At 36.4% G+C, this 26,905-nt stretch overlaps 1 protein-coding gene across 1 annotated transcript in view; it reads left to right on the top strand.

Moving 5' to 3' along the window:
* Positions 1-26,682, top strand: part of LOC145674237 (uncharacterized) — a 48,609-nt gene extending 21,927 nt beyond the window's left edge. Inside the window, exons 3-9 of the mRNA XM_081744075.1 lie at positions 523-673; positions 5,387-5,562; positions 10,207-11,231; positions 13,539-15,366; positions 20,490-20,637; positions 24,111-24,201; positions 26,327-26,682. Coding sequence (XP_081600201.1) covers positions 523-673; positions 5,387-5,562; positions 10,207-11,231; positions 13,539-15,366; positions 20,490-20,637; positions 24,111-24,201; positions 26,327-26,443 — 3,536 coding nt within the window. The 3' untranslated portion in view covers positions 26,444-26,682. The remainder of the gene's footprint in view (positions 1-522; positions 674-5,386; positions 5,563-10,206; positions 11,232-13,538; positions 15,367-20,489; positions 20,638-24,110; positions 24,202-26,326) is intronic.
* Positions 26,683-26,905: the final 223 nt, after the last annotated feature.

Raw genomic sequence — 26,905 nt, 5'->3', positions numbered from 1 at the left:
TTTTATTTTTAATATATCTATCTAAACCTCGTATCAGAACTTGAAAAGGTCGATGTCCAGATAATATGAATGACTATTATAATGAAAAAGAATAGTGTACACTTTCTCCATGTATTTAAACGTGTGAATGTTTGATTTTGCATCCCTTGCAGCAGTAAAGCTGTATGAGACGGGATCTACTATATTATTATTACTATTACTATTACTATTATTATTATTAATTATCATTATTATTATTATTATTAGGATCTCTGTCGGTCGGTACTATCTTAATATTCATTGGTTTCAAATCACCATCCTTTTTGTTTGCACTATACATTGATAGCACGTTCAGTGAAGTTTACATTTCATATGAAGGTGCATACTTACTGTGGATTGAAATAACGCATTGTATGTGTGTGTATTTTCAATATAAGTTCTCCATTACATTCAATCTTTAAGATGTGTATGGTTTTGTGATATTTTCAGTTCTCATATTAACTGTAAATTTATGTATAAGCTTTTGTTTATTATTCATTGTAGATCAACAGTTCACAGTGAAAATTAATGCTGTACCTCCAAGATCGAAGATCCCTACAGGGCCAGCAAAAATCCATGTAAAAGATCAGAATTTGTGTATAACGTCTGGTGTCCCTCCAAGATTATTAGCATTTTGGGAACTAGCTAACATCAGGTATTTATATATGAGTGTGTTTTTGTGAGTAATTTGAACCAAAATGTTAATGCAAATACATCGTTATTGAGGTCACTACTACGAAAACGTTAAACCAATCTAAGTTTAAAGATGAACTTGGATGGATTGTTTAATATGATTTGATTTTGGATTTCAGCAGTGAGATTAGGGAAGACGTGTTGAACGTATTCTACTGCTTTACCGATGTTTAATGAATATTTATTTTAAAGGTGTTATTTTCTGTGCTGTGACTTAAACAGTTCCTAATCAAGGTCCCTAAATAAATTACTGAAGATACAGCTGACAAATGAGCTCCCTCGTTTCTATATGCTTAACGAACGGGCCTTGGATGCGAGAGATCCGGATTTGATTTCTGGCGGTAGATCGTGTGGTTCAAAAACCCCATTTTAAGCTTAAGAGTTGCATCGCATATAACCTAGATGCTTAAATAGACATAAACTTTACTCCAATCATCAAAGTTACTAACAGTTGTAGATCCTGATTTTGAAAACTACCAGTTACGTAGTGGGTGCTGACTTCGAATCTAAGGTCCGTTTTCCAATACCTCTTTTTGTTCTTTAGATATAGTAAAATACTTCAAAAGGTACTCTTGGTACAGACTTTGAATCAAAAGTCCGTTTTTTGGTACCTCTGTTTGTTAAAGGAATAATTAACACTTCTGACCAGAGTATATACACTTACATGTTAAAACTAAAATACAGTATAGCGGTTTCTGCAACTTAACGTTATCTTCTTCAGACACTAACTGAAAGATAGATTTTCAGAGCACAGAAATATACTAAAATGAAATTACTAAGGTTCCTTGTTTGGATGGAAAGCCACCTGAGTCTTTCTTTATCGGGCTTCATCTATCGGCCACCTGCCCTAGTTTAATTACCCTTTCACCTATGTTTATCTCTTTCAAACACCTGTAATCCACCTGTGGTTTATAATTGACCAATTGCCTCAAGAACGTTCTCTTAATCATCTCTTGATGTCTATTAGATATAATTTAAAAGTAACAAAACTATACTAAATACAACTAATTATAAATATAACAATATAAAAATACTCATAGAAATAACAACAAACGTAACACTAATAAAACTATATACGTGTATAACAACTAGTTTTTGGCTAGCTAGGGGCTCCGCCTCCAGACTCCCGCGTTTGCTCAGCCTACGGCCTCTCATCTCTTAGGTATCAACCTTTGCATCAAGAGGGAATTTTGTACAATTTCTCTATAATTACATTTCCTGCATTTGGCCCAGCTGGAGGCTTCGCCCCCTGACCCACACTTTTATACGGCCTACGGTCTCGCACCTCCTAAATCTACAATTCTACCAAATTTCAAGTTTTCTTTTTTCTTATTTCAACTTCTAAAAGATAAGATTTTGTATTCCAAGAAAACGCCCATTTAAATAATGTGGGAATTTCTTCATCCCCATTTAGACTCCTTAGAAACTAAAAATTTTCACTTTTGGAAATTTTTCTGCAGGTTAGTCCCGGAAGGCTATAATCATGCGAAATTTCATCATTCTAATCCTGCCGGAAGTGCGTTAACATTTTGGGACGTAGAAGATGTTCCATATAAATAACTTGGGAAAGATTTTTCAGTTCCCATAAGATCAATCTACAGTTGGAAATTTTTATTTTTAGCAATTTTCTTAGTTAACGCTAACAAAAACGTACAAGCATACCAAATTGCAAGTGTTTATTCCAATTTTAAGTACCTAAAACATGAGATTATAGGTAAAAAAAGCGTAGGGAAATTCTTCGTCCCTCTTTAGACCCCCTGAAAATTAAAAATATTCACCTTTGGCAATTTTCCTGTGGGTTAGTTCCGGAAAACTACAATCATGCCAAATTTAATCATTGTAGCTACGACTATGTTAGCCCGTCACGTATGAGGGATGGTGTCCCTCTCCGGTAATACACGCGGGGAATTGAGAAGAAAGAAAGGAGGGAATGAGGAAAACGTCCTGGGACTAAGGTACCAGTCCTGCATTTGCCTGCTGCGAATAAGAAAAACCCAAGAGGACCTCTTTCAGTGTAGCTAGCCTGAAAAGCTTTCATAGTTTCTCAACCGAGAACCCCCAAAAGGAATCCAACCTGGGACTGCTCGCACCAGGGTGTAAAGTGATTAAGACACAGCAGAAGATCGTAAAGAAAATGCCTCGGTTGGAAATTACTTCAAACATAATGGGGTAGAGGGCTCGTCTCTGGCGCAAGTGGTCCCAGGTTGCATTCTAGGCCATGTGAATTGGTGGTGCGTTTTGCACGGGTTTCAACTAGTTGCTCTTCTTTCCACACTATCATTTTACCAGGTTTTTCATAATCATCCATTTTCATTACTCAACCCGCCTTTAGCCTATAGTGCATAGACGTTGTTTATAAACTTTTAAAGTAATCATCTTCATTTGCAGTTCTGTCTTCAAATATTTTAGTTCATTTGAAAAAGTTGATGGGTTTGAAATCATACCAAGGGGAGAAATAAAACTTGAAGGATATAAAAAGGTTATCTTGAAAAATCATAACAACTCTCTGGTATTTGCGTTTATGAGTCTGAATTAGTGCTGCAAATGATATTGACATGTTCTCGATAGTGGATATTGGTCCTTCATTCTGTTTCTTGTCAGGCTCAAACTTTAATATATCTTGAAAGTATTCGAGTTGGTTGCATGTGATGTGTTAGATAACTTTACCCGACACGTTCAGCTTTATAGAAAATCACCATGGTAATGTAACCACTGTTTCTCGTCAGCCTCACTGTGAGTTCTTGGAAAGTTAATGTTGAATTAAATAGAAGGATAAAATGACAAACGCACTACCTTTTGGAAAACCACAACTTCAATGGTCTACAATCTAAACAGAAAATAAAGTAAACGAAAAAAACTTCATATTTAAATATTTAAAATATTGGAAAAGAAAGGATAGCGTTACGTTATGATAAACAATAACTTCAAAATGGTTGCTTTCAAGATGTTCGCCTCAATATTACCATTAGCTAGGTTATAATCAACAATACAGATCCACAGCATTTGGTTTCAATGTCTTTGTCAGCTTTCAGATTACATATACATACTGTGCATATACGATGTAAGAAAAGAACTATCCCAAAATAAAAGTGTATAGTGCCCACAACCCTACAGAACATTCGATGATTCAAATAGAATTTTCCACGACATTACATGTAATTTAGAGTAGCATGTGAAACACGTACGATCACTATTTACCAGGTGACAGAGGTGCATGACGAAGTTGATAACCACATAATCAAGCAAATCAAAAGTCGACAGTATTGTGCTTCAATGGATTTTTGACTGGATTGTGGTACTGGACGCAAAACTCCAAACCAATCTACCAAGACGTAATTTTTTTTTTGAAATTTCCTATATGGTAGACTTCTGGAGAATGAGATTAATAAACAAATAAATAAATAGGTGTAAATTTTACTCGTAACAATGTAGTATATTTTTCTCTTGAAAATTAAGTTTAAAGGCTATTTTGTCACTATTGAACTCAGACACTAACAAATAATTTTTATAAATTATGCAAATATATTTATGCATGGGAGCGCGTTCGTGCCTCATGCGGCGATGCGTTGAAGCATTCGGGCAGAAGGTAGACGTTTTCAGCATTTACTCTAAGGCACTATGTCTGCGTTGAATTCTATGAAATTGCAAATAAACATGTGCATCGACTTCTTGGTTCTGACGTTGCAGAACATTTTGCGTTGGTAGTTGTAGCTCCCGCATGAAGCGTTTTTCTTCCGATTTTGGGTTTTGACAAACAAGTGTGGTTGGGCTTTTCCATTTGTAGTATTGTTGCACTTTAATATCAAGGAAATTAAATGTACCAAAATTTTGTTCATGATATTTTAGATTTATTTTGCTGATTCTTTTACCACCCAGCGCGCAGTGGGCACACTAGAGCTTGTTGGAAACTTTGTTTTATCCTCCTGACGCCCAGAGGAAATCTAGTACATGAAGCAGGAGGAATATTGACTACTGTCCAATTACACAACATAAGGCGCTTCTGCTATTGTTTGTCTGCCGAAGCAAAATTTGAAGTGTAGAAATTACCCTACAAAATGTTTCAACTCAGCAAAGCTCGAGATATCCGCAGAAACGAACGGGCAAATGTCGTTATATTTTGTAGAACCGGCTCTACGCGGGGTGTCAGGAGGTTATAATCTTTCAGCTAATATATCACTTATGGCTCTCTGTTTATAAGTAGAGAAACAGGGGCGTCCATAATGTGACTACTTTACACCGTCAGGCGGCTCAACGGCTAATACTTTTCCCGACATATGATCATATGAAATTTTTACTTGTCTACCCATAAGAAATCCACCTCTGAAATTTTGTCTTGTTGTTACACCCTGTATATATATATACTTTTAAGGAGTTTGATAATTCGATTTTTACTTCTTTTTTATGAGAAAATATTCTATACTACGTTCAGCTAGATTAACTTAAAATATTTTTAAACGTTTTAAGAATTTTCTAATAAAGCTGAATGAGACAATGTTTCTGTAGAAGTCTCCTGCGGACTATACCAATATTTTATTTTCTATATGTATTCTACATTTTAATTAACACTAATATATCATTTATTAAGTCTTTCAGTTGATCGTTTTACATTCAGATAAAATAAATATCCTGCAATTTTCAAAACGATTGAGCTGTTATTATGTTATCTTATTTACAGACGTTACGGAGTTGTCGATGGTCGTTTTTGCTTCCAAGTAGGATCACGTTGCGGAAAGGACGAAGGATTGTACGTGATTGTGACAGATCAAGGAGAGGAAATCTCGGAAAGTTTCCATCTGGCGTCGCACGGAAAACTCGCTTCCAAAAGAAGAACTGGAGCAAGAGATAAGGCTGGTAAGTACCCACCCACGAACGTGGAATATCTACTTCCTTTTAGCATATTCTTTCTGATTTGTATTGGTTTTCAAATTTCTCATTTACTAAATGTCTTCTCTCTTCGTATCTACGAAACTTTTATCAGAACGCGTGTCTTGACTGTTCTAGATTTACATTAGTATATTTACTCAGTTTAACATTAACACATTTTAAACAGTGGAAACAATACAAAGAGAGATAGTTTGTCTTAATGTACTGTCATTTTTCAAATTATTAAACCTTAATATATTAGTTTACATTACTTAGGACTTTTCGTCTCTTATATAGTGCAAGAAACCCATTTCACAGATATACGGCAGTAGTCCTGAAAGTTCCGTACTTAACAAAGGACGTAAAAAAAATAGAAATACTATCATTGTTTCTCATCATAGTCTTATGTTAGCTGCATATACTTTTCACAGCGATGTTTAATAACGTTGATACCCTACGTATAGTGCCGCTTGCCATCAAACCATTTTTTTTCAAGTTTGAAAATATAAAATAAACCAAGGGATCTAAATCTGAGGAATAGGATGCGTGAGGAAAAAAATAACACATTGATATTGGCTATCGCGTTAACGCATGTATGAACTGTTGCATTGTCTTCATGACACAACACTCTCTTTTTCGCCAAATGCAGCCGTTTCTTTCTTGATTTTATCACCAAAACGCTGCAATAAGTTTGCATAATACTTCCCGTTGATTGTTTTTATCTTTTATGAAGATACTAAATGAAAATTGTCCCACATACATCCCAAAAACTGACTTCATGGTCTTGCAAGTAGGTGGAACTTTCTTTGCTTTCTTTGAAACAAAATCTCCCTTTTCATTGCATTGTTTTGGCTGTTCCTCCGTCTCAGCTGTGAAGTGAAAATTCATGGTTATGAATCGATTATCAAACCTGGCTTTATTGCTGTAAAACATGGCCAAACATTCGATACAAACATCCTCACGACGCTGTTTTTGTTCCATTTTCTCATGTTCAAATTTTCAGTCAATGCGCGATGTACAGCACTTTCTGAAATGCTTGCCATGTCTGTTAGTTCTCACACTTTCAGTCAATGGTCATTCAATACTATTTTGTTAATTTTCTTTACCATATTTGGCGTGGCCACCTCATTTAGTCGACCACCGTGATGTTCATTTTTGCAGCTCGAACGGCTCGAACCTAACCTAATATTTTACTGTTTTAAACGAAGGAGCAGTCTACCCCAGAGTAGAATCTAGCTCGCCTTTGATATTGGTTTTACTGATATATTTTGTATGAAAGTATAGTACCATATAATGGTGACCAATTTTTTTAATGTTTAAAAATTCACTGACAATTATTCACTATTAATGGCTGCGAAACAAGTACTAAACAACGTGGCCTCTTCAAACTTCAAACTTGAGCTTTAGAAGGTTAGTGCTCTCGACCATAATAATGCTTTTCAGACAACAACCGCCATATATACGTGAGGTAGGGCACTTCTGGCACTACCCACATATCTACATATATTCAAAAATAATTAGACAATTAATATTAAATTAAAACGAAAACAAAAAAATATAAATTACAACACTTACTAGGACGACCAAACAATAATTATTTCTGGATCATACTTATGATCATACAAAAATATGTTGCAACATAAAATTTTGCAAAATATACTTCTTTATGTATAAATATAAACTACAGTAAAGAATACAGAAAATTAAGTTTGGCCACTGGACACAATATCTTCACATTTGGATTTTAAAACGTTTTTCAAACCAACATTTAAGAGTACTTAATATTAGTATGGAGGTTTGAACGGTGAAAATATATGGGATCATACAAAATATCCGCTTAAATCTTATTGCTATATTATAAAGATAACCAAGAAAGTTCTGTCGCCTTTTCGGGAGATCTGTGTTCAATATGCCCTCACACCGTGAGTTGAATGCGAATAGAGATAAGGCGAAAGTCAGTTGTTGATGTGGGTATATCCAACTACTACCTGATTCTTTCAGTTCAGTTACACCGTGAACTTGCGTAAGGACAGATTCAACCGCTGCAGCGGGGTGGAAGACATACCAGGCCTTTGGTGAGGGTGTCGTGAATATATGTACAGTGCAGCGGTGGTTTAACAAGTTTAAGGACGGTGACGAAACAATTGGAGACTCGCCACATGCCGGAAGACCAACACATGTACAAAGTAAAGATCTTCAGGCAGTAATTTAGGCGAACAGTGGCCAGACATGTGAGGAACTGGGACTACAATTCAGGGTGCGTGGAGATACCATTCGACAGCATCTCCATAAACTTGGGAAGCACTACAAGTTGGGTCGATGGAACCCACATGATTTGACTCTGGCTCAGAAGGCAACTTGTGTTTCTTTGTTCCCTCGTCTGAGGAAGGAGCCATTTCTGGGCAAGGTGTTGCCATATGATGAGAAGTGGGTCCTGTACGAAGCTTCACGGCGCCGTTATCATTTTTTAGCATCCACAATCCTTTTGAACCTTTTCCCAAACAGCCGGAACCAGCACTGCACCAGAAGAAGGTCCTCTTGTATGTGTAGTGGACTGCTCGCGCATCGGCATAGTGCATCGTGAACTGCTATTAGCTGGTCAGAGCATCAATGCAACTGTGTACTGTCAACAGTTGAACAATGTTGAAGAAAAACTCAAAATCTTGATCCAGCACTTCTGAATCGCAAATGGGTCCTCCTGTTACAGTACAACGCTAAGCCCCATGCAGCTACGATGACCAGAAACACTATTCTAGGCCTTGGATGGGAAACACTATTGCATCTGCCATACTCGCCGGATATTGTATCATCCGATAGGTGCAAAATGCACTTGATACGTTCTTCGCTTCACGGCCCACCAAGTTTTACCGCGATAGAATCCATGATCTTCCATAACGCTGGTAGAAGGTCGTCGATGCTGCTGGGGACAATTTTTGATCCTCCAGGTACGTCTTACATGACATAGTGATGTTCGAAGGTGGTGGGTAAAAGAGCTACAGAACTTTCTTAGTTACCTTTGGTTACCTTTATACCTAGGTAGTATAAGTCTATTAAAATATATGGACTCCTCCAACTCAGGGAGTGGCAATTGTCCCACCTGTTCTCTCCAAGTATCACCACCGGATGTAAGTTAAATAAATTGCAACTTTGTTCTATCTGATGTTATCAACAAAGTTCAACAAATATTCAATCCATTGTATAATCTTATTAGGAAATTGATGTTTAACTTTGAAGACAGTTTCACAAGATAAGTGTGAATTTAGGAATATACAGAAAAATATCAACAAGAATTTATTTCAAGCTGTAGTAGTCAGGTTTTGGGTATTGCATTCAATATTCAGAAGATTTACTACAAATTTTCAAATATTACTTTTACGTAACTTTGTTCAAATGCTGACATACAAATTAACGCTAATGTATTTGAACGCGTTGTATGTTATGAAATACACAGCAACAAAGGATGTGCTAAAACAACTCAATTTTAACTTAGGTCAGTTGTCCCATTATGACTACTACATCCGCGTGTTATTTCAACACCAAAGTGTTGTGGTTAACATAGACCAAGTATTACCGATTTCACACAGGAATGGTTAACACAGGACTAGTGTTACCGATTGGACACAGAGACGTTATTGAGCGCTATGGAATAACACCAAGGCTGTGTTACAGAACTACGTGAATGAACGAAGGAACGCGGAAATAGGAACAACTCCACGGTTATCTTTCTTTACATCATGTGTTTTAGTTACACTTCAGATAGCATGGTGAACGCAAGCTATAAGGTAATACTAATATTAAAAAAACTGTACCATTCGTCAGTGGTCAGCAAAACATTTCGTTTGCTAAGAACAATAGATTAGAAAAGGTATCAAAGTCATCTCAAAATCCTGTGTATTATCTAGACATACCTATACTATAATTTTAAGATTGAACATTGCCTTGTTGATCATTTATATTCGTTTTCTCTTTTCTTTCTTTTTTGAATGATCAAGGTCTTACGCAGTATCTGACATTTACACCAAATAACAAAGAATGTGTTATATTTTCTGCAGTTTTCCACGAAAATAGTTTTGTGAGCATGCGAATGTTCTAAAAGAAAGTTACATGAGTAAGAGTGTTCCCATCTACTGTTCTTATGATCACTATGTTTCTATTTGTCTCCGAATATATATCGTTCCTCATGAGTACTTATAAATCATTTATAGCACGCTTTATACGTATTATCACTCAGACCAGTCGTAATCTGTTTAGTATGAAACAAAAGCTTTTTTTTTTGTAAAAGTTGTTTGGCAACTATATATAGACAACAACAATAGCGTGTTACTAAAATTGCTCCTCATAGTGTGCGTTAGTTGATTTAACGATTTTAATACAGTACTCTAAGGCATGATTGAGTTGAAGTAGCACCAAACTGTATCAGAATTTAACACAACAGGAGTAACACAGAGCCATTGTGTTAAATTGACGCACTCATTTGTTACTGTGTAGTTGATAAATACATGGAATCATTTAGCACTAGATACATGAAGAAACTTTAAAAAAGTGAGATTTTGTTATTTTCTCGTATATGATCGTTAAATTTTCTTATTAAAAACTTCTGTGCAATTTTTGATTCTTATTCTTTTTTTACAGCAACTGAAAGTCCTAGAAAACGCATTTCAAGACTAGATACGAGAACATCTGATTTGGTCACCACAGAAGCACTTATTCAGCCAAATCCAAGTGAAAGAAGTACATTTTTGTGTGAAGGTAACGCAGAAAATCTACCTAGGGAAGAGCCACATGTTGGACAACTATGCCGCTGTGAAAAATCAACGTTTTGGTCTTCTCTGGACTCAGGCAACGTAGGCTTACAAAGTTGTAAAGCAGTTTCAGCAACTGTTGCAGAACTAGGTGATTGTCCATGCACGGAACATCGTTCAAGCACTTCGAATACACTACATCTGGATAGAAGAATTTTCGTGGGAAAGTGTACAAGTTGTGTATGTATGCTTAGCGGAGCGAGGCCTTTAATACAATCTGAGGAATCGGGAGTCGTAAATGCAGACTGGACAGTGAGGTGTGTTGAAAAACAACCTCAATGTTTTCATCAGCAAATCGCTTATCAGATCAGCAACACACAAAATAACTCTCAAGGTAGTAATAGCAGAGTAAATACGTCAGAATGCTGCGTGTCCCGATCATACCCTACATCAAACTGTAACACATCACCTTGTGTAGTTATGCCAAGTGCTCATAGTGACTGCCCGAATACTCCAAACATCAGTCGTGCAACAAATATGAGTAACTTACATTCAGAGTGCCACGTGCTTTTGCACCATGGTCAGGTAACGCAAGATATTCATAGGGGTTTATCCTCTTGTACATTATCTCATTCTCACACATGCAAATGTACCAATATTGTGCTCAGACCACCAAAATCATGCTGCATGGGTTCACCAAAATTAGGGTCTTCTCCTGCTTCATCCAAAAAGTTGGATATGACAGATTCTCATGTGAAACTAGGTATAAAAATTCCTCCATGTCTTCCACAAACTGCTCATTGTTCGTGCCACCAAGTATCACAGACGGACAATCAACATTCAGGGGTTTGTGATTTGAATTTAGCTGATAACAGTACTGAGCCAAGAACTTCTCTCGCTCAACCATGTGTTCAAGTAAGTTTCACGTTCATATTAATGTTTAAGTGCTAAACTTAAAACTAAAAAACAATCTAATTTTTATAAATGGTAGCATTTGAGTTGAATGGTATAAGAGGAATATCATGTATCTACGTTTTGCATTTGATGCCAAGAAATTAATTTCGGAGTAGAAGAATCTAGTTGCAAGCTAATGATTTTAATGCCTTTCTGTCTTTATTTATTACATTATTAAGACCATAAAGGAGATACATCTATGATAATTATTAGATATGCATCACATACAAGATATTTTAGAGATCAAGCATTCTTCTTGTAGTAGAATTTCATTGGTAAATACTTCGAAATTTAGCATTATGAATTCACTTGCAGCGCCTACCTTTCGATTATACATGGATTATTTCGTTAAGTTTCATAATCGTTTCTTAAAGGTGATAATTGTTGCTCGGAATCTTCACCGAAAGTGGACATCCCCGCAGGTACATATGATAACATCTTGTGATGACGTTCCTGTGTTATCGATCAAATAATTGTTAAGTGGAACGTGGTTACTTGCGATGTGTTGTTTGATCCGTGCCAGATTGTGAAATAGATTATGGAAAGGGACAGTGAATCTGTGTTAAAATTTACTTGTGCTTCTAAAAATCGCTGAAGAAACGTACGAAATCTTGAAAATATATTTTGTAATGCAGCAACGAGTCGTGCAATGATCCTTCTATAGTTGGCATAATTTGAATCTCTAAGAATTTCTTTGAGGATGATCCCAATCTTGGTTCCACGTCTGTGAGTCACAACGAGGAGACAGCTACCCAGGTTAGTGCAGTTGAGAGTTCCTATCATCGACTGACTGTACAAGAAATTGTGGGCGGACGTGGAATAGAGGTTTAAAGATTTCTGTTGTTTTATGTTTTTCACGAAGTCCTATGGAAGCCAAATTGATGCTGAGGATTCTTACCGAAGACCAAAAGAATACTCGTATCACCATTAGCAGAGAACTAGAGAAAATTACATTCAGCAATCCGATATTCCTGGCTAGATTCATCCCAAAGAATAAACAAAAGGTTTACGGGAACTGTACCGACACCAAAGTGAAATCCTTCTAATGGATGTTACCTATATCCACGAGACTGCAAAATTCAAACAAGTCCAATCTCGTGGGAAAGTGTTTTGATTGTGACTTTTACCGTGACACTTGTAAAATATCAATGCTGCATGTCACACTTTAGAAATGACGTGTCACTTCTGGCTCATCATACACCATATCCTTCCCTAGTAGATAAGACAACTTGCAAACCGCTTGCTACAAGCTTGAAATGCAAGTCAGCCAAACTTGCATTCAGCTTGATTGGAAAACGTGCAAGCATGTCGCAAACTGGATTCCAGTAACGAAGTTACATTCAACGTCTCCTTAAGCTTGACGCAGCGTTTATAAGTGAAGTCAATAGCTAATGAACATCCAGTGATGCTATGATGCTCTACGAAGGGTCTAAAGCATCGCTTACAAGTAAAACAAAAGGTAGATTGTATGGAAGTATGTGTTTCAAGTGCGAGCGTAGAAAGCCAAAAGCCAAGCACGCACCAACTGGCTGAAAGCATTCTTGCTACAAGGGTTACGTGCCGGATCTCGATCGGTATGACTTCTTTTACTCCATATTAAAGTTCTTCTTAAAAGAGAAACTATCTGACAGCATTCAAGACATCCAGGATAACATGAGGAGGAAATTATGGTAAATGTCGGGACAGATTTCCAGGATTGCTTTCAACAATTGAAATCGCATTGTACCCAGTGTGTAGATGCGAGATGGAAACAGTTCAAAGGCGAAAAGTATAAATTGGTACTAAGTCCCTAAGATTGGTAAAGCTTCAGTCCAGGAATAAATAAAGAGTCTTTGTATATATATACCTAATTTTTAAGATTTAGAGACAAATTATTTGCGCGTTTTGTAAATAACGGTAGTAAGATGATAATGATCATAGATCTAGTTTTTTTTTCAGTTACAATTGCATAAAAAATAATTCAAGGATGAATCTTACTTTTAAAATACGTTATTTCGTAACATGATATAGGCATTTATTTACTTGTCATTTACTAAAATAACAAGATGTTCTCTTTGATGATGAGTAATATGTACGAATACTAAAAATAACAGTTTCTAAATGATTATTTGCATTTATCAAAATGTTCACCTCTAATTAGGTTATAAAATATGCACTTCTTGGGCAATGTTATCAAATGAGGTTTCAGTAAAAAGTATTAAAACATAAAATATAATGCTAACATAAAGCTTCACAATTTGTATTAATACAACATTTTGTACATTTTAGGGTCACAAAACAGAGCAGAAGAATGAAAGTGGATCTCCACATTCTACAGAGCACTATGACACTCCGAAAAAGCTTAGAAGATGTGTTACAACAACACCAAATACTAGTACTGTGGAGAAAGAAAACCTTCCTAAATTTGCTAATTATGACATACCGCCAGCTGCCAAAACGTTAAAGAAACCTTGTGGCTGTGTAATAAAGTATGCTAAAGCAGTTGCTCCTATTCCCGTGGAAATGAAACTCACAGAGGATGCTGTCAGTTCTCAGCACCCTTGTCCTAAAGTGATGTTTTGGGAAAATTGGATTCCCTGCAGACGAGGAAATGGAGTAGAAAACACAGAGTTGTCCGTTAAAGATATTAAACTAAATGAGGGAGTGGAGGCGCCTGAAGTAAAAGCAACTGACGAATTACCTGCTCTCAAAATTGATGATAAATTTGTCACATACAGAAGACTAAAACCCATTGAAACACCGTTTACCGTATGTTCACATGATCCTGAAAATACAGAATCAAAACTAACGAAAATTGATTTGCAAAAGCCTCACATAAGTGGTAGAGATGAGACTGATTTAGGATTGTATGTGAATCCTGATGGAAATACAGTAGATGAAAAGCATTCATTTGAGGAAAACACACAAAAACACGGCATACTTGCACATTATGCAAATGTTGATTTTGCGGAATCATTAGAATATTATGAAAATGCCAAATCAGTACTTCAGATACCAGATACTGGCAGACAAGAATCTCACAATCAGTATAAAACAGAAGAACATCCTGTATCGGTGCAAAGGGACAGAGGATTGGAAACAATATCTATGGGACTCGATCATGAAATCAAAGTATGCAAAAAATGTGGACACGCTTCGCACTGCTCAAGCCAAGTGCAGATGAAACACCCTTACTCGGAGTTACAGCCACCTAGAAATGAAAGCAATCATATTTCCTTAAAACCGGAAACGTGCAAAGGAGCTAAGAGAAGAACTATAGATCCTGGGAAATACTCAGAATATGTAGTAATGTCTCCTCCTACGAATAAGGATGATGGAAAAAATAACCCTTGTCGATCACCAATGAAAGCAATTGCTCAAAATTCTAGTACACTTGATGAGGCAACTTGTTCCGAAAGAGTATCAAAAACAAATATAAAGAACCAAACATCTGAATCACATCATATAGGCTCTCCTGGTGTATTCGTTCCACCTTCGGCTGATAATTTCTTCGAACGTAGTCACCTCAGTGAGGAAGAGCATAAGTTAACTATTGGAAGACGGTTTACATCAACACCCTGTTCACCATGCCTTGATGATTTCGACCTTGTTACTAGTCATCCTTTGGGAAGCATCCAAATAAATACCCCTGATTCTTTAGTACGTATTCAAGATTCTACTTTAACAAGTAAGCTTCCAAGAAATGGCGTTCGTTCTCCAAAATCCAACAATCAGTGTGAATCAAAAGATGCAGAATCCAAAAAGAACAGGTTGCTCAGAACTTCAGCGTGGAAGTCCTTTGGTGAAGAACTAACTAAAACTTCCGAAAGTAGTAAACCATTGAGTATTCCTCCTAGGTCTGGAAATAGGGATTCTGCAAGCTCAAATGACTCTGGTGTTTGTCCAGATTTGTCCAAATTTAGAGATGACTTTGCTGAGTTGGGACAAAAGCCAGCTTTGGAATGTTTTCATTCATCTCTGCCTAGAAAATCAAAATCTTCAGAGCCCATTCGTGAAATAATTTGTCTTAGAGAACTAAAACCTAAATCTAGTGAAACTAAATCAAATTCTGCCGAAGCAGAAGTGCCTGTGTTTGCAAAGGAAGATACCAACAAAGGTAAGGAAGCATAATTAATAGTTTACTTGTAATTGCCAGCAAAGTAGTTGCTTAACTATAAGACTTCTACCTTTAATTTTGGAACTATACAAATATTTAGTTTTTATTTCTGTAACTTAATTTTTTTAGTAAGGTTGCACTCTTCTCGAATTGGCACACTTATTCCAATGATCATCAATAAGCTAGAAAAACAAAGATAACTTTTACTGAGTATTAGTGAGTTCCAAACTAAGGACGCTTTCTTGGTAAACATAATAGTGCAGGATCTGTGGGATATAATTGTTATGTTTCGTTGTCATTCGGAGTTGAATCTAAGATGGAATGTGTCGAAAATGAAAGACCAAGTTGGTGACAAAAGTAGCGGGGTAAGTCGGCTGCACATGAAAGTGTCTTAAGTTAAAAAAATAATCAATTCTGAAATTGACAATTTCATATTCAGTTTTTTTTAATAATACAAAGGGCTGTTGAAAAGTTGGAAGCTCAACCCAGAAGTGCAAGTGGAATGATAACAATACTGCATCCAAAGTTCAATACACTTCCTAAAAGGGTGCTCCAATTTTTGTAGTCCAGTTTAAAATCTCTGAAGACTGTCCTCTCACCACTGTTCCGTAGTACTATTTACCTGTTTATCAGATCCAAAATGGCGTACTTCCAAGCATTCTTTAGTTAGATGACTAAGTAGTGGTCTGACGAAGTTATATATCCTGGAATAAGAAAGATTATCTAGACATTGAAATCCTAGATCACCCAATGACAATTGTGTTTCCAGTTCTCGATAGACAGATGAATTATCCTGAACAAACATAATTGTTTCTTTTTTTAAATTTCAGCTTCGTTGCATTTTGAATTTGTCTTTCAGTTTTGTGAGTAATGCAGAGTAATACTCTTCATTAAATGTCTGACCTTTGAACAAGTAGTCTACGAGTCCCTACCCTTAACCCAGAAGAATGTTGCAAACACTTTCCCAGCCGTCTTATATCTCTTGAACTTCTTGGGACGAAGGGAACCGAGTGTCGCTACTCCATTGGCTGTTGCTTCGTTTCAGGACCGTAGTGGTACAACATGTTTTGTTCACGGTTATTATTAGTGACAGAAATTGACCGGTAATTGTGGTCAAAATGGAAAATTACTTCCCTTGATGCCCTCACTCTTCCACGCTTTTGATCCGCTGGCAGAGTTTTGGAAACCCATTTTCCAAGAGCTTGCGCATGCACAATTCATGATGAATTATGCTACTCACGCGTTTTCGAAAAGTAACACAATCTCTGCGATACATTGTGCTGAGATTCTGCGATTTTCAAGAATAACATCAATGCATTTTATCTACTATTTTGGGGACAGTCAGTGTTTTGGTCTTCCTGTACGTGGAGAACCTTCTGTTAAAAAATTGCCTAGTTTAAACTGTGCCACCCACTTCTTTACTATTGCATATGACAGAGGAGAGTTCCGTAGTGTTTCATTCATTTAATCATGAGTTTCTTGCTTCTGTAACTTCCCTTAGTGAACTAAACTTTGATAACAAATTGAAATTCGCTTGTTGCGCGCACATGATCACTTCAGAAACCTGCAAAAGACAATAAGAATTTCGTTTTTTTTTTTAAAGTACAATTTCATCATTCTACCTGTGCTCCTTCTCGGCTGTGCTACGCTTTTTCAGCAGCCCCTACTATTAAATCAATTTCTCGAACTGTAAATTAGAAACAAACTTTATACTCTTTTCATTAGTACATGTACAGGGTGTTTCAAAACAACACCGACAACGTTTGGGAAGTGATTTCTGACACCAAGATGAGACGAAAAGTATAGACCAACCTGGATGCACAAATGCTTCCTCTCATAGTTATAGGCTGCCAAAAACATGAAAACAATGAAGTTTAAAGGTTCATAACACCAGAACTATGGGACCTACCGTAGTCAGGTCAAAACTTCACTTAAGAACTAGTATGTACACTATCCAAAAATAAATGTTTCAGAATCCTAAGGTACTCACTCAACAATTTTTATAGAGGTAGTTTGCCTATTGACATATAATTTGAAGTATATTCACTATCTACCTCTATATAATTCTTGCAGAAGTATCGCAGGTTTCTGAAACATGGGAATTTGGACAGGGTACATAATAGTTCTTAAATAAAGTCTTGATCCGACTATGATAGATTCCATAGTACTGGAGCTATGGACTTTCAAAGTTCATTTTTTTTCATGTTTTCGTCCGCCTATGACTCCGAAAGGAAGCATTTGTGCACCCAGGTTGGTCAATACTTTTCATCTGATCTTGATGTCAGGAATTACCTCCCAAACGTTGTCGGTGTTGTTTGAAACACCCTGTATAATTACTTGAATACGTGAATCAATATATTGATAGGTGGAAACAAACAAGCTACAAAGTATAAAATAAACACAGAGGAGTGATTATTAAATTAAAATTCTGAATTCAGAGAATTTAATCTCGAATCTTGTACATGAATAGTAATTTATACAAGTAATACACGCATTGTATTATTATTTCTTGAATTTCTTGATTTTGGAATTTGAGTTATATAAACAAACTATTCCTAGTAGCAGAGACAATATGCAAACCGCTTGCTGTAAGCTTGAATTGCAAGTCGGCCAAGCTTGCATCCAGCTTGATTGGAAATCATGCATGTATGCCGCAAGCTGGATTCCAGTAACGAACTTACATGGGAGCAACCTTGCATTCAGTGTTCCATTCAAGCCTGACGCAATATTTTCACAAGTCAAATCAACTAAATAGCCAATGAACGTCCAGTGAAGCTATGACGCTCTGCGAAGGGTCTAAGGCATCGCTTGCAAGTACAACAAAAGGCAGATTTCTGAAAGCATACGTTTCAAGTGGAAGCGTAGAAAGTCAAAAGCTAACCAGGCAACAACTGCCCGAAAGCTTTTTTGTTATTAGGGATATTGCCATTTGTATTATTGTAAGCGCAAATTTTCATAGAGGTTTCAGTTTTCCTTTGCTTTCTTCTTTTAGATATAAAATGTTTCTGAACTCATGGTTAAATTTATTTTGACAATTAGCACTTGTCATCTTGCGAACTTTTGACAATGGTCTATTGCAATATCTTTCTCCGTGTAAAAAAAAAAGAAAGAAAACTGCTCCAACTAAATAAAAATAGATTGAAATTTTCCTAATTAAATATTTTAATTAAGTTAAACAAATACTTATGAGATCTTTGACACACACACACACACACACACACACACACACATATATATATATATATATATATTGAAATTTTCTATAACCTTCGACGTTACAAAAAATGATACGCAATATGACCGGTCATATATTGAAGTACATTTAATTACAAAATTTCACATAAAATTAATATTGTTTTCATAAATCCTGTATATTCGAAGACTGGGAAGAATATTTCCATATAGTTGCATACATGAACAGAATGCAATTTGCTTTGAATAATACGATGTTAGAATTTCAAAGAATGCCTTTGGTAGAATGTACATAAGTAGATAGTAAATAACACTATGCAGGTAAATGGTTGGATCCAAGAAGTACCCTTTGTTACAGCTTCAAATTTCAATGAATTTAAATGTAGAAATTTTAATAAACTAGTTACATAAACGAGCAATTTAAAACAAATGTTCATAAATATGTTCGTTTAGAAACAAGAATATAACATTATGCAACATTAAGTTTGGGAAGCTCTGGCTTCGAGAGTTTTACTATCTGCTACCTTGCTGTAAAAATGTGTTCAGGAGAATCAGAGTTTAGAAACATGCTTTTTTTTCTATATTTGAATTAAGGTGGTATTTTGAAATACAAGGTGTGATCAAAACGTACGGTGAATGTTTTTTTTTTAGAGCAGCAACTGCTGACGCTACACCCATTTGATGTTGTTTGTCCGATAGCGTGATCCGTTGAGACAGGCAGCGTCATGTTGGAACACATTTGGATTTGTCAGTCAACGTCCAGAGCCGCTAGAGTAAGATCGTGTTTACCGTGTCTGTCGCGCATTAACAATGCGTGAACGTTAAGTTATGATTCAAGTTGAAAAAAAAAAGCGTCAAAGAAACTCATGAAATGTTGAAATTGGTGTATGGCAATAATGCTGTGACTCTGAAGACTGTAAGTGGTATGAGCCATTTGAAAGCGAAAATGTGTCGGTAGAAGACGAGCAACGATCGAGACGTCCATTAACCTCAAAACAGAAGAAAACGTATATAAATTGGCAACAATTGTTCGTTCAAACAGGCGAATAATTATTCGAGAGTTTTCCAAGAACTAAACACTTTGTACGGGTCCGTACAAAGTATTTTAACCACCGATTTGGAAAAGAAAAGAGTGAATTCGAAATTCGTTCACCAACTTTTGACTGACGAACAGGAGTTTTAGGCGGAAAAAGATATTTCTATATGTTCACATCTACTGCACTCTCCAGATATAACATGATGCGACTTCTGGCTCTCCCCAAAATTAAAACCATGCTTAAAAAAACGTTCGGACATCATTCCAAATATTGAGAGGACCACGACAGAGCAACTGAACGTCGTTCTTAAAGAAGCCTTTAAGAAATTCTTCTACTCATGGATTCAACGTTGGGATAAGTGCAGTGGTAACCAAGATCACTACTTTCAAGGAGATTAAATCAAATTTCATGTAAGCTTATTACTTCGTTTCTAATAAAACTATTCATCGTATTTCTTTGATCATGCGTCGTATTTCAAAGAAAAACATAGACGTTCAAATATTCAAAATACTTCTCTCAAGTGTACTCTCATTTCAAGAATATTAGCTGTATACTTTACTTTGTCACTGGTTCATACACATTTCTGTTTTTTTATTTGATTGCGAGAATCCGAGGAATTATCAACATGGCGTTTCTTGGTAGGAGGCAAGTTCTTAACCCTATCAGGGTAACACTAGTACGAATCATGAATGTCCAGTAAACGTTGTTAATCTTATGAACCTCTGAAACATTTGTTACATTATAACTTATTGTGATATGGTTTGTTAGTCTAATACTATTGTTGTTGAGGCTATTAACACTGATTTGTAGCATATGTGGAAAAAATCTATATCAAGATTTTTTGAAATGTTACATGATGAGATAGAATCTAAATTCTGTTGTCTTGTTTTGTAGACTGCTCAATCCCAACTACGATGCCTGGGTTGACCCCTGCATACATTGACTCCAGAAGCACAAGTAGCGGTGCCTCTGATATGTCAGACTACATAGAAACGTTATCTCTTTCATCACATAGTTCCTCAGATGTTCCTGATAGTCACAGGTATTTGAAAATTTTAATGCATATTATTTGAGTGTACAGGGCCCACAAAGTTCAGTTACCCCTGAAAATAAACAACATAAACCACTAAACGTCCGTAAATAACTACATGGAAAGAACTGAGTGACATGAACAACAATGCTTTCGAGAAGGTTTGTTGCGATTCGAAACATTAAGTGTCCAAAGGATCAGTATGTCGACCGTCAATCTCATGACAACAACGCCAGGATCTCTGCCACATTTTGAGGTTCGTTACATTTGTAACTTGAGTGAAAGTTTGTTCGGCAGTGGTATCGTAACGGTTTTGCGCAACGATACCCTTTATGAACTCTTATAGCACGTTATCACAGGTGGTGAGGTCTGGGCTTCGTGGTGGCCAGGCAAGTGGTGCGCGCAGATCCGAACTACCACGACCAATCCTATGTCTAGGGAAGACTTCCGTCAGATATTTGCGTATGGGAAGGGCATAATGGGTAGGAGCCCCAATCATGCTGAAAAGAACATGTCTCTTTGATTTCGTATTCCTACAAGAGAGGAAAAAATTTGTTCTGCAACATGTCCAGGTATCGCTGGTTGTTCAAAACACCGTAGAAAAAGAACGGGTCAAACATACATCTACTTTCACGCCTGCCCATATCATCACATGATGGGGATTCTGTTCCAACTCTTCATAAAAGTGTGGATTGTCCTTGGACCAAAAGACCACATTGAGTGCGCGAGAAGTCCTGTAAATTGCATACTCATCGGTAAAGATCAATTTGCCGTGTTTTGCTATTGTGTCAAATATCTGAAGGAGTGCCGCACTTGCAACCTTCCTCCCATTTTTGGCTGCGTCATATATATATTTGCGGGGAAAGTCGATATTAGCATTTATAAACGGGTAACGGGAAAACTTACATTAGCATTTATGAAGGGATAACGCGAATTTGTGGCCACCCTGTAGATACTTTTCTAGTTCTTACATTCTATGCTCTAATTTAACATTAGAAGAACTAACGGAAGCAACATCCTTAGTGTAATACGTCATGTATTGGTTACCCTATAGCTTAAAGAAAACATAAGATAGATTTGAGTGTACGATGATGTGAAAAATGTATGAACAAACTTGAAATGATATCTCTTAGTTTAACGTCTCACGATTATATCCTTTATGCTAAAGGAGACGGATGATTAAGACGAGTGAAGATGGTGGAATACTCGGTGGAATGAAAACGTTCGAGGAAACAGGAGTATTCCTAGAAAGCCCACGTACGAGATGTTGTCCACCACAAACTTACTTGGCCGGGATCGAACCAGGGACCCCACAACTAAAGATAAGCACACTACCACTAAGCCACCATGTCACCCAAGGATATAAGAAAGGATGTAGTAAGAGAAAAGTTGAGAATTAAGAGGTTCACCATATCATTTATGTTACAATAATTTGAATGTACCACATAACTTGTTTTCAACCTTTTGTTAATCAAAGTAACAACGAGCTATTTTTGAATATGTGTTTGTAAGACCGTGGCATTCTGTAAACTAGGTATGTAATAATTGCAAATTTGGAGCGAGACCATCGACCCCTACAGATTATTCAAAGATTTTTATTGCATCAATTATTTTCGTGAACGAACACGACATGCAAATGGTTGAATTTGCCACATAAGGAAAAAGTATAAGGCTTTTGAAAAAAATGTGTTCGCAAAGCAAAATGACAAAGGCTTCGCACTATTTTTAATGCTGAAAGTTCTATTTTCCATTGTTTAGAATGAGAATTCGCGCACCAAATCCTTTTCAAAGGTTCTGTTGGCATCTAGTTTTTCGGTGATTATTCCTCAACGTTGTACCCTATCAAAATATGCAACCCCTCATGACACTCAGCACATACCCTCAAATCGCCATGTTAAATTTTGTTATGAACGGTTCGAGCATCTCGAAAAAGCATCCGGTCGATCGAACTCATAAGTCGAGTAAAGTGGAACTTGATCTAATGATATAGTTTGTTGTCGACTTCACCTGGAATGCGCAAGTAACTTTGAATTATTGAATTGTGTGATGGAGAACATATTGAACATCTGTAATTTGAACTTTGAACTGTAATTTGAACTTGAGAGGTTCGTAAATATGTGTGTAAAAATTCATAATCGTATCTATTAAAGTTTAATAAATATATGCATTCGAAATACGTATATTCTTTTTGAAACAGGGTGTAATATCCTACACAAATTAAGATAAATTGTACTCTTATTTTGTGAATATTATGTCCTAACTTTAAATATTTACCTCTACAAAGAGATTGACCTTCAGCCAGTTTAATTCAGCATTCGCAAACAAACCGTACGTCAGTGCGGTATTAAAATATTATATGTATACTTACCAGCTTAAATCCAGGGGGTTATATGGAAAGAACAAGATTTGAAAATCACTAACTGAGTAGAAACAATAACGGAGAACTGTCTATTCTGGTCCAATTAACATGAGCAACGCCTTCTCCTAGAAAATAAGTATCTGAGTAAAATAAATATCGGCAAGCAAAGCTTTCAACTTTGCCCCTGTTAATTCGCGTTCCAGGTGAGATGTAGGTTCTTGATTAAACTTGGGATTAAATGTCATAGAGAGTGTCACCAATCAACTTAGCGGTCCCAAAAACTATGGATTCGATGCTAATCTCTATCATATTCAACATTTTATTTTTCACATCTTCTTACTCCCGCCCACACCGATTGAGGCTAAACTTGGACCTAGATAGTACCGGAAGTGTCACTATTCATTTGAGTGAACGATGCAGCGAGGGCTCTGTCATGGAGCGTTCACCTCTGATCCATGGAGCTTCAGTTCGATCCCAGCTTGCGTCGAGTGAGTTTCGTGGTGGACAAACACCGTGTCGCGTGGATTTTCTCAGAGTCTTCCCGTTTCCTTCCACTTCCTTCATTCCACCATTTTATTCATTTCTCATCATCATCGTCTCTCATTTAGCCTAGCCGGGACGTAAAACTTAAATATTTCATTTTATTTCAGCGACCGCAAAAGCTATGGATTCGACAGTAATATCGTTCGTTTTTGATTATTTCTACATCATCTACTTGAAACCAGTGAGTGTCTTAACCTAACACTATATTTTCCGCACATTGCAAGATTCCAGATGTGTATGTCAATTTGTTTTTGGAAGTGAGCTTACTTACATATCTAGTTCCACCTTCTTGACACACGAAATTCCTGAGATAATCTACTTTTTAACATTAATTTTAAGCCATCTCTATCCCTTTAAAATATCTTCCTCCCCTATTAGCATACGAGCCAAAATGTTCTATATTCCCTACAGTCTTTCCAAGTTGTCTATTTGATAGTATCGCTTTGGAATGTTCTAAGTTAACTGTTCGAATTTGTGTACCGAACAAATAAACAAACACATACATTGTTTTTGATATATAAGATTTATAGAATACATATTAATTAAATTGATTTTTCGTTAGAATAATATGTTTTTTTTGTAGGAATCCTAGACAAGCCACAACAACCCTACGCCCTAGATCTGGCAAAGAATACCAGAATATTGGTAGATGTTTGCTAGAAGGAGATCTCAAGGTAAGCAGTGATAAATCTAATGATCTCATTATTTAATTTCAACTTGATCAATAGAAAGGTATCTCTCAAAGCATGTAGGTACAATTCGATTCTGAATTACCTTTTTGTTTCTACCACTGACCACTGGATTGCTTTGCAATTAGGTCCAGAATCACCATATTGTTTATATGCTGAAACACACGGTAGTTGGACCACGGAGCAATAACCTCAAATTGCGGAAGGCAAGGAGAAACATTCTCTAAGTGTGGTAAGGACAAGAGAGTTGATTGATAGTTACATGATTCGTGGAATGCTCGTCACGATATTGTCGCTAAAGCAGGATTGTAACATTAGAGCCGGAAGTCAACCGAATATAATAATTAATATTAGAAATTACTACAACTTACTGTATTTCAATGAAGAGAGATGTTGCAAACATCAAGCTTTCCAAAAATGAAGATAAAGATGTGTAACACTATTACCTTTAAGTTGTAATCACATACAAGAATTCGATGAAAAACAATCCTGATTAAAAATATGTCGACTGTTTTTATTTAAATAAAGTGTCGCATCTCAGTGTTGGAGGAAAATTGATAAGATGAAATGGACAGAGAGAGCAACAAACGAACATGTTTTAAAATGGATAGGAGATAAGAGAACACTTCTAGCCACCATTCTTCGCAGGAAGGCCAATTCGACTGTACATATCTTGCGAAGAAATTGTCTTCATCACGCTGGCATAGAAGGAAATATGGAAGGGAAGCGAGGAATTGGAAGAAGAACACAGCTGATTGATGATTTGAAAAAATAGAAGAAAATATTGGGAATTAAAAGAGGAAGCTGAAGATCGAGAAACGTGGGAGAAACATTTCCAGACCCAAATCTAATATTGAAAAAAAAATCCTCATTAGTCCCAGGACCTGCCGAAAGGCAGAATATCTAATAATAGCAATAATCTCGGTAGTATCAGAGTTTTTTCTCCAGATAGAGCTCCTCCGTGGCTAAGCGGTTAGCATACGCGCATTTGGGGTGGGAGAGCCGGGTTTGGTTTCCGGCGGGAGCTCATGTGGTACCTCTTCCACGCCTCATATAACCTCGCTGCTGAAAGGGACGTTCAACTCAAAATCAACTCAACTCAAGTCTTTTCTCCAGATACAAATTTCAGTTATGCTATATGTCTCTATCTCGTCTAATATATAATACGTGCCAGCAACTAAGTTGGATGGCAGCATATACAGATGGTTACAATCATTCGTTATAGTTTCACCTGATTTAGCTGTGCAAGAAACCCTCTCTCCAGTTCCACTACAATATCAAAACACTTTTAGAACAGAACTATTAAATGTGACGAAGTAAGATGATAAACATTGTGTTACCTGGTTTTGAGCTGTAAAGTATCAGACAAAAAGTACTTCTGGTTTACTTGTATCTAGAACTTGCTCCTTCCATCTCCTTTATGCTATTACGTAATTCAAAGAAAATCATTTACAGTGGGTAGTTCGAAAAGAGAATAATCAGCTCTGAGGCTATCTGATATACTGATATACAGATTAATATGGGATGCAACCCACGTGATTTCTCACCGGAATCGAAACTTTGGTCTCCTGCAGGCAGCCTAACCATTTAGCTAAGAGGCCTCAAAATACTGATTATGAAAACACTATCAATCTTTGCAGGACTACTCTAAAGCAAAAACGTAATATTATGGATTTGATTTTTTTTCTTTTTTTAATGATTGTTACAAATTTTGTTATCTAATAGCAAAACGTTAAGCGACGGACATTACAACACTCATACTTCAACCAAGTTTAAGCATGTGTTTTCCACCATTGCCAATCCTTGCATTCATCATTAAAACTAAAAGCACCATTACAAGATTTGATTAAGGTATTTTACAAATTCTACAACGAGTATTGTTGCAAGTTATGGGTCACGCAAAAAAACAGATTCACTCGCTGAGCTCAATAAATTTCTCCATTTTTCTCAATTGACACATTTTGATTGACACTTTCTTCTTATTTTTTTGTGCTCATTTTCAGTGTCATTGTGTACCGAACTGGTATGAAAGACACTGCAAAATGTTGCTTTATTTTTAGCATCCGACATTTGTTTAACATTTCACTATTTTTCCCTTTTGTTTTTACAGGGTCATGCAGTGGAGAAAGGTTCGATAAGAAGTCTTCCCCAATACACTAGCGTTGGTTCATCTTCCGAGAAGCCTGAATCGCCCTCGCCGGGATACATGAGTGGTTCCTCGGGATAGGAAGATACTTATAATCAAATGTAGTTTATTACGTGAAGAAGACAATGTTCAAACTTTTTTTTTTTGTAAATAAACTTTTCGGCTGCAGACATGAAAAACTTAAATAAGCTCATAAAGATTGGAAGTTTCCAAAAGGTATTACATACTGTCTCAGGATAATTGTTAGCAAAGTGTACAGTCCCTGCAAAATAGATACTCACTTTATATTGTTTTATCATTATCGTTTAAGTAAATTACAATTTTGAGCACCTACCTATGTACATGAAGAGTTAAAGTATACAGTATCTGAAACTTCATATACAAAGTAACACTAATATTATGGAGTAAACTTCGCTGAGGATTGTACAACAAAAGTTCACCTAAGTGTAAATATATAAATATTGTTTTGTGTATTTCATAAAAAAAAATACCGACAAAAAATTGAAATGTTTCTACATAATTTGATCAAAAATACTGATTTGA

This window comes from Thermobia domestica, chromosome 17 (genome assembly GCF_964235325.1).
Source record: "Thermobia domestica chromosome 17, izTheDome1.hap1.1, whole genome shotgun sequence".
Taxonomy (NCBI): Eukaryota; Metazoa; Arthropoda; class Insecta; order Zygentoma; family Lepismatidae; genus Thermobia; species Thermobia domestica.
This window is presented reverse-complemented; position numbering and strand designations above follow the sequence as displayed.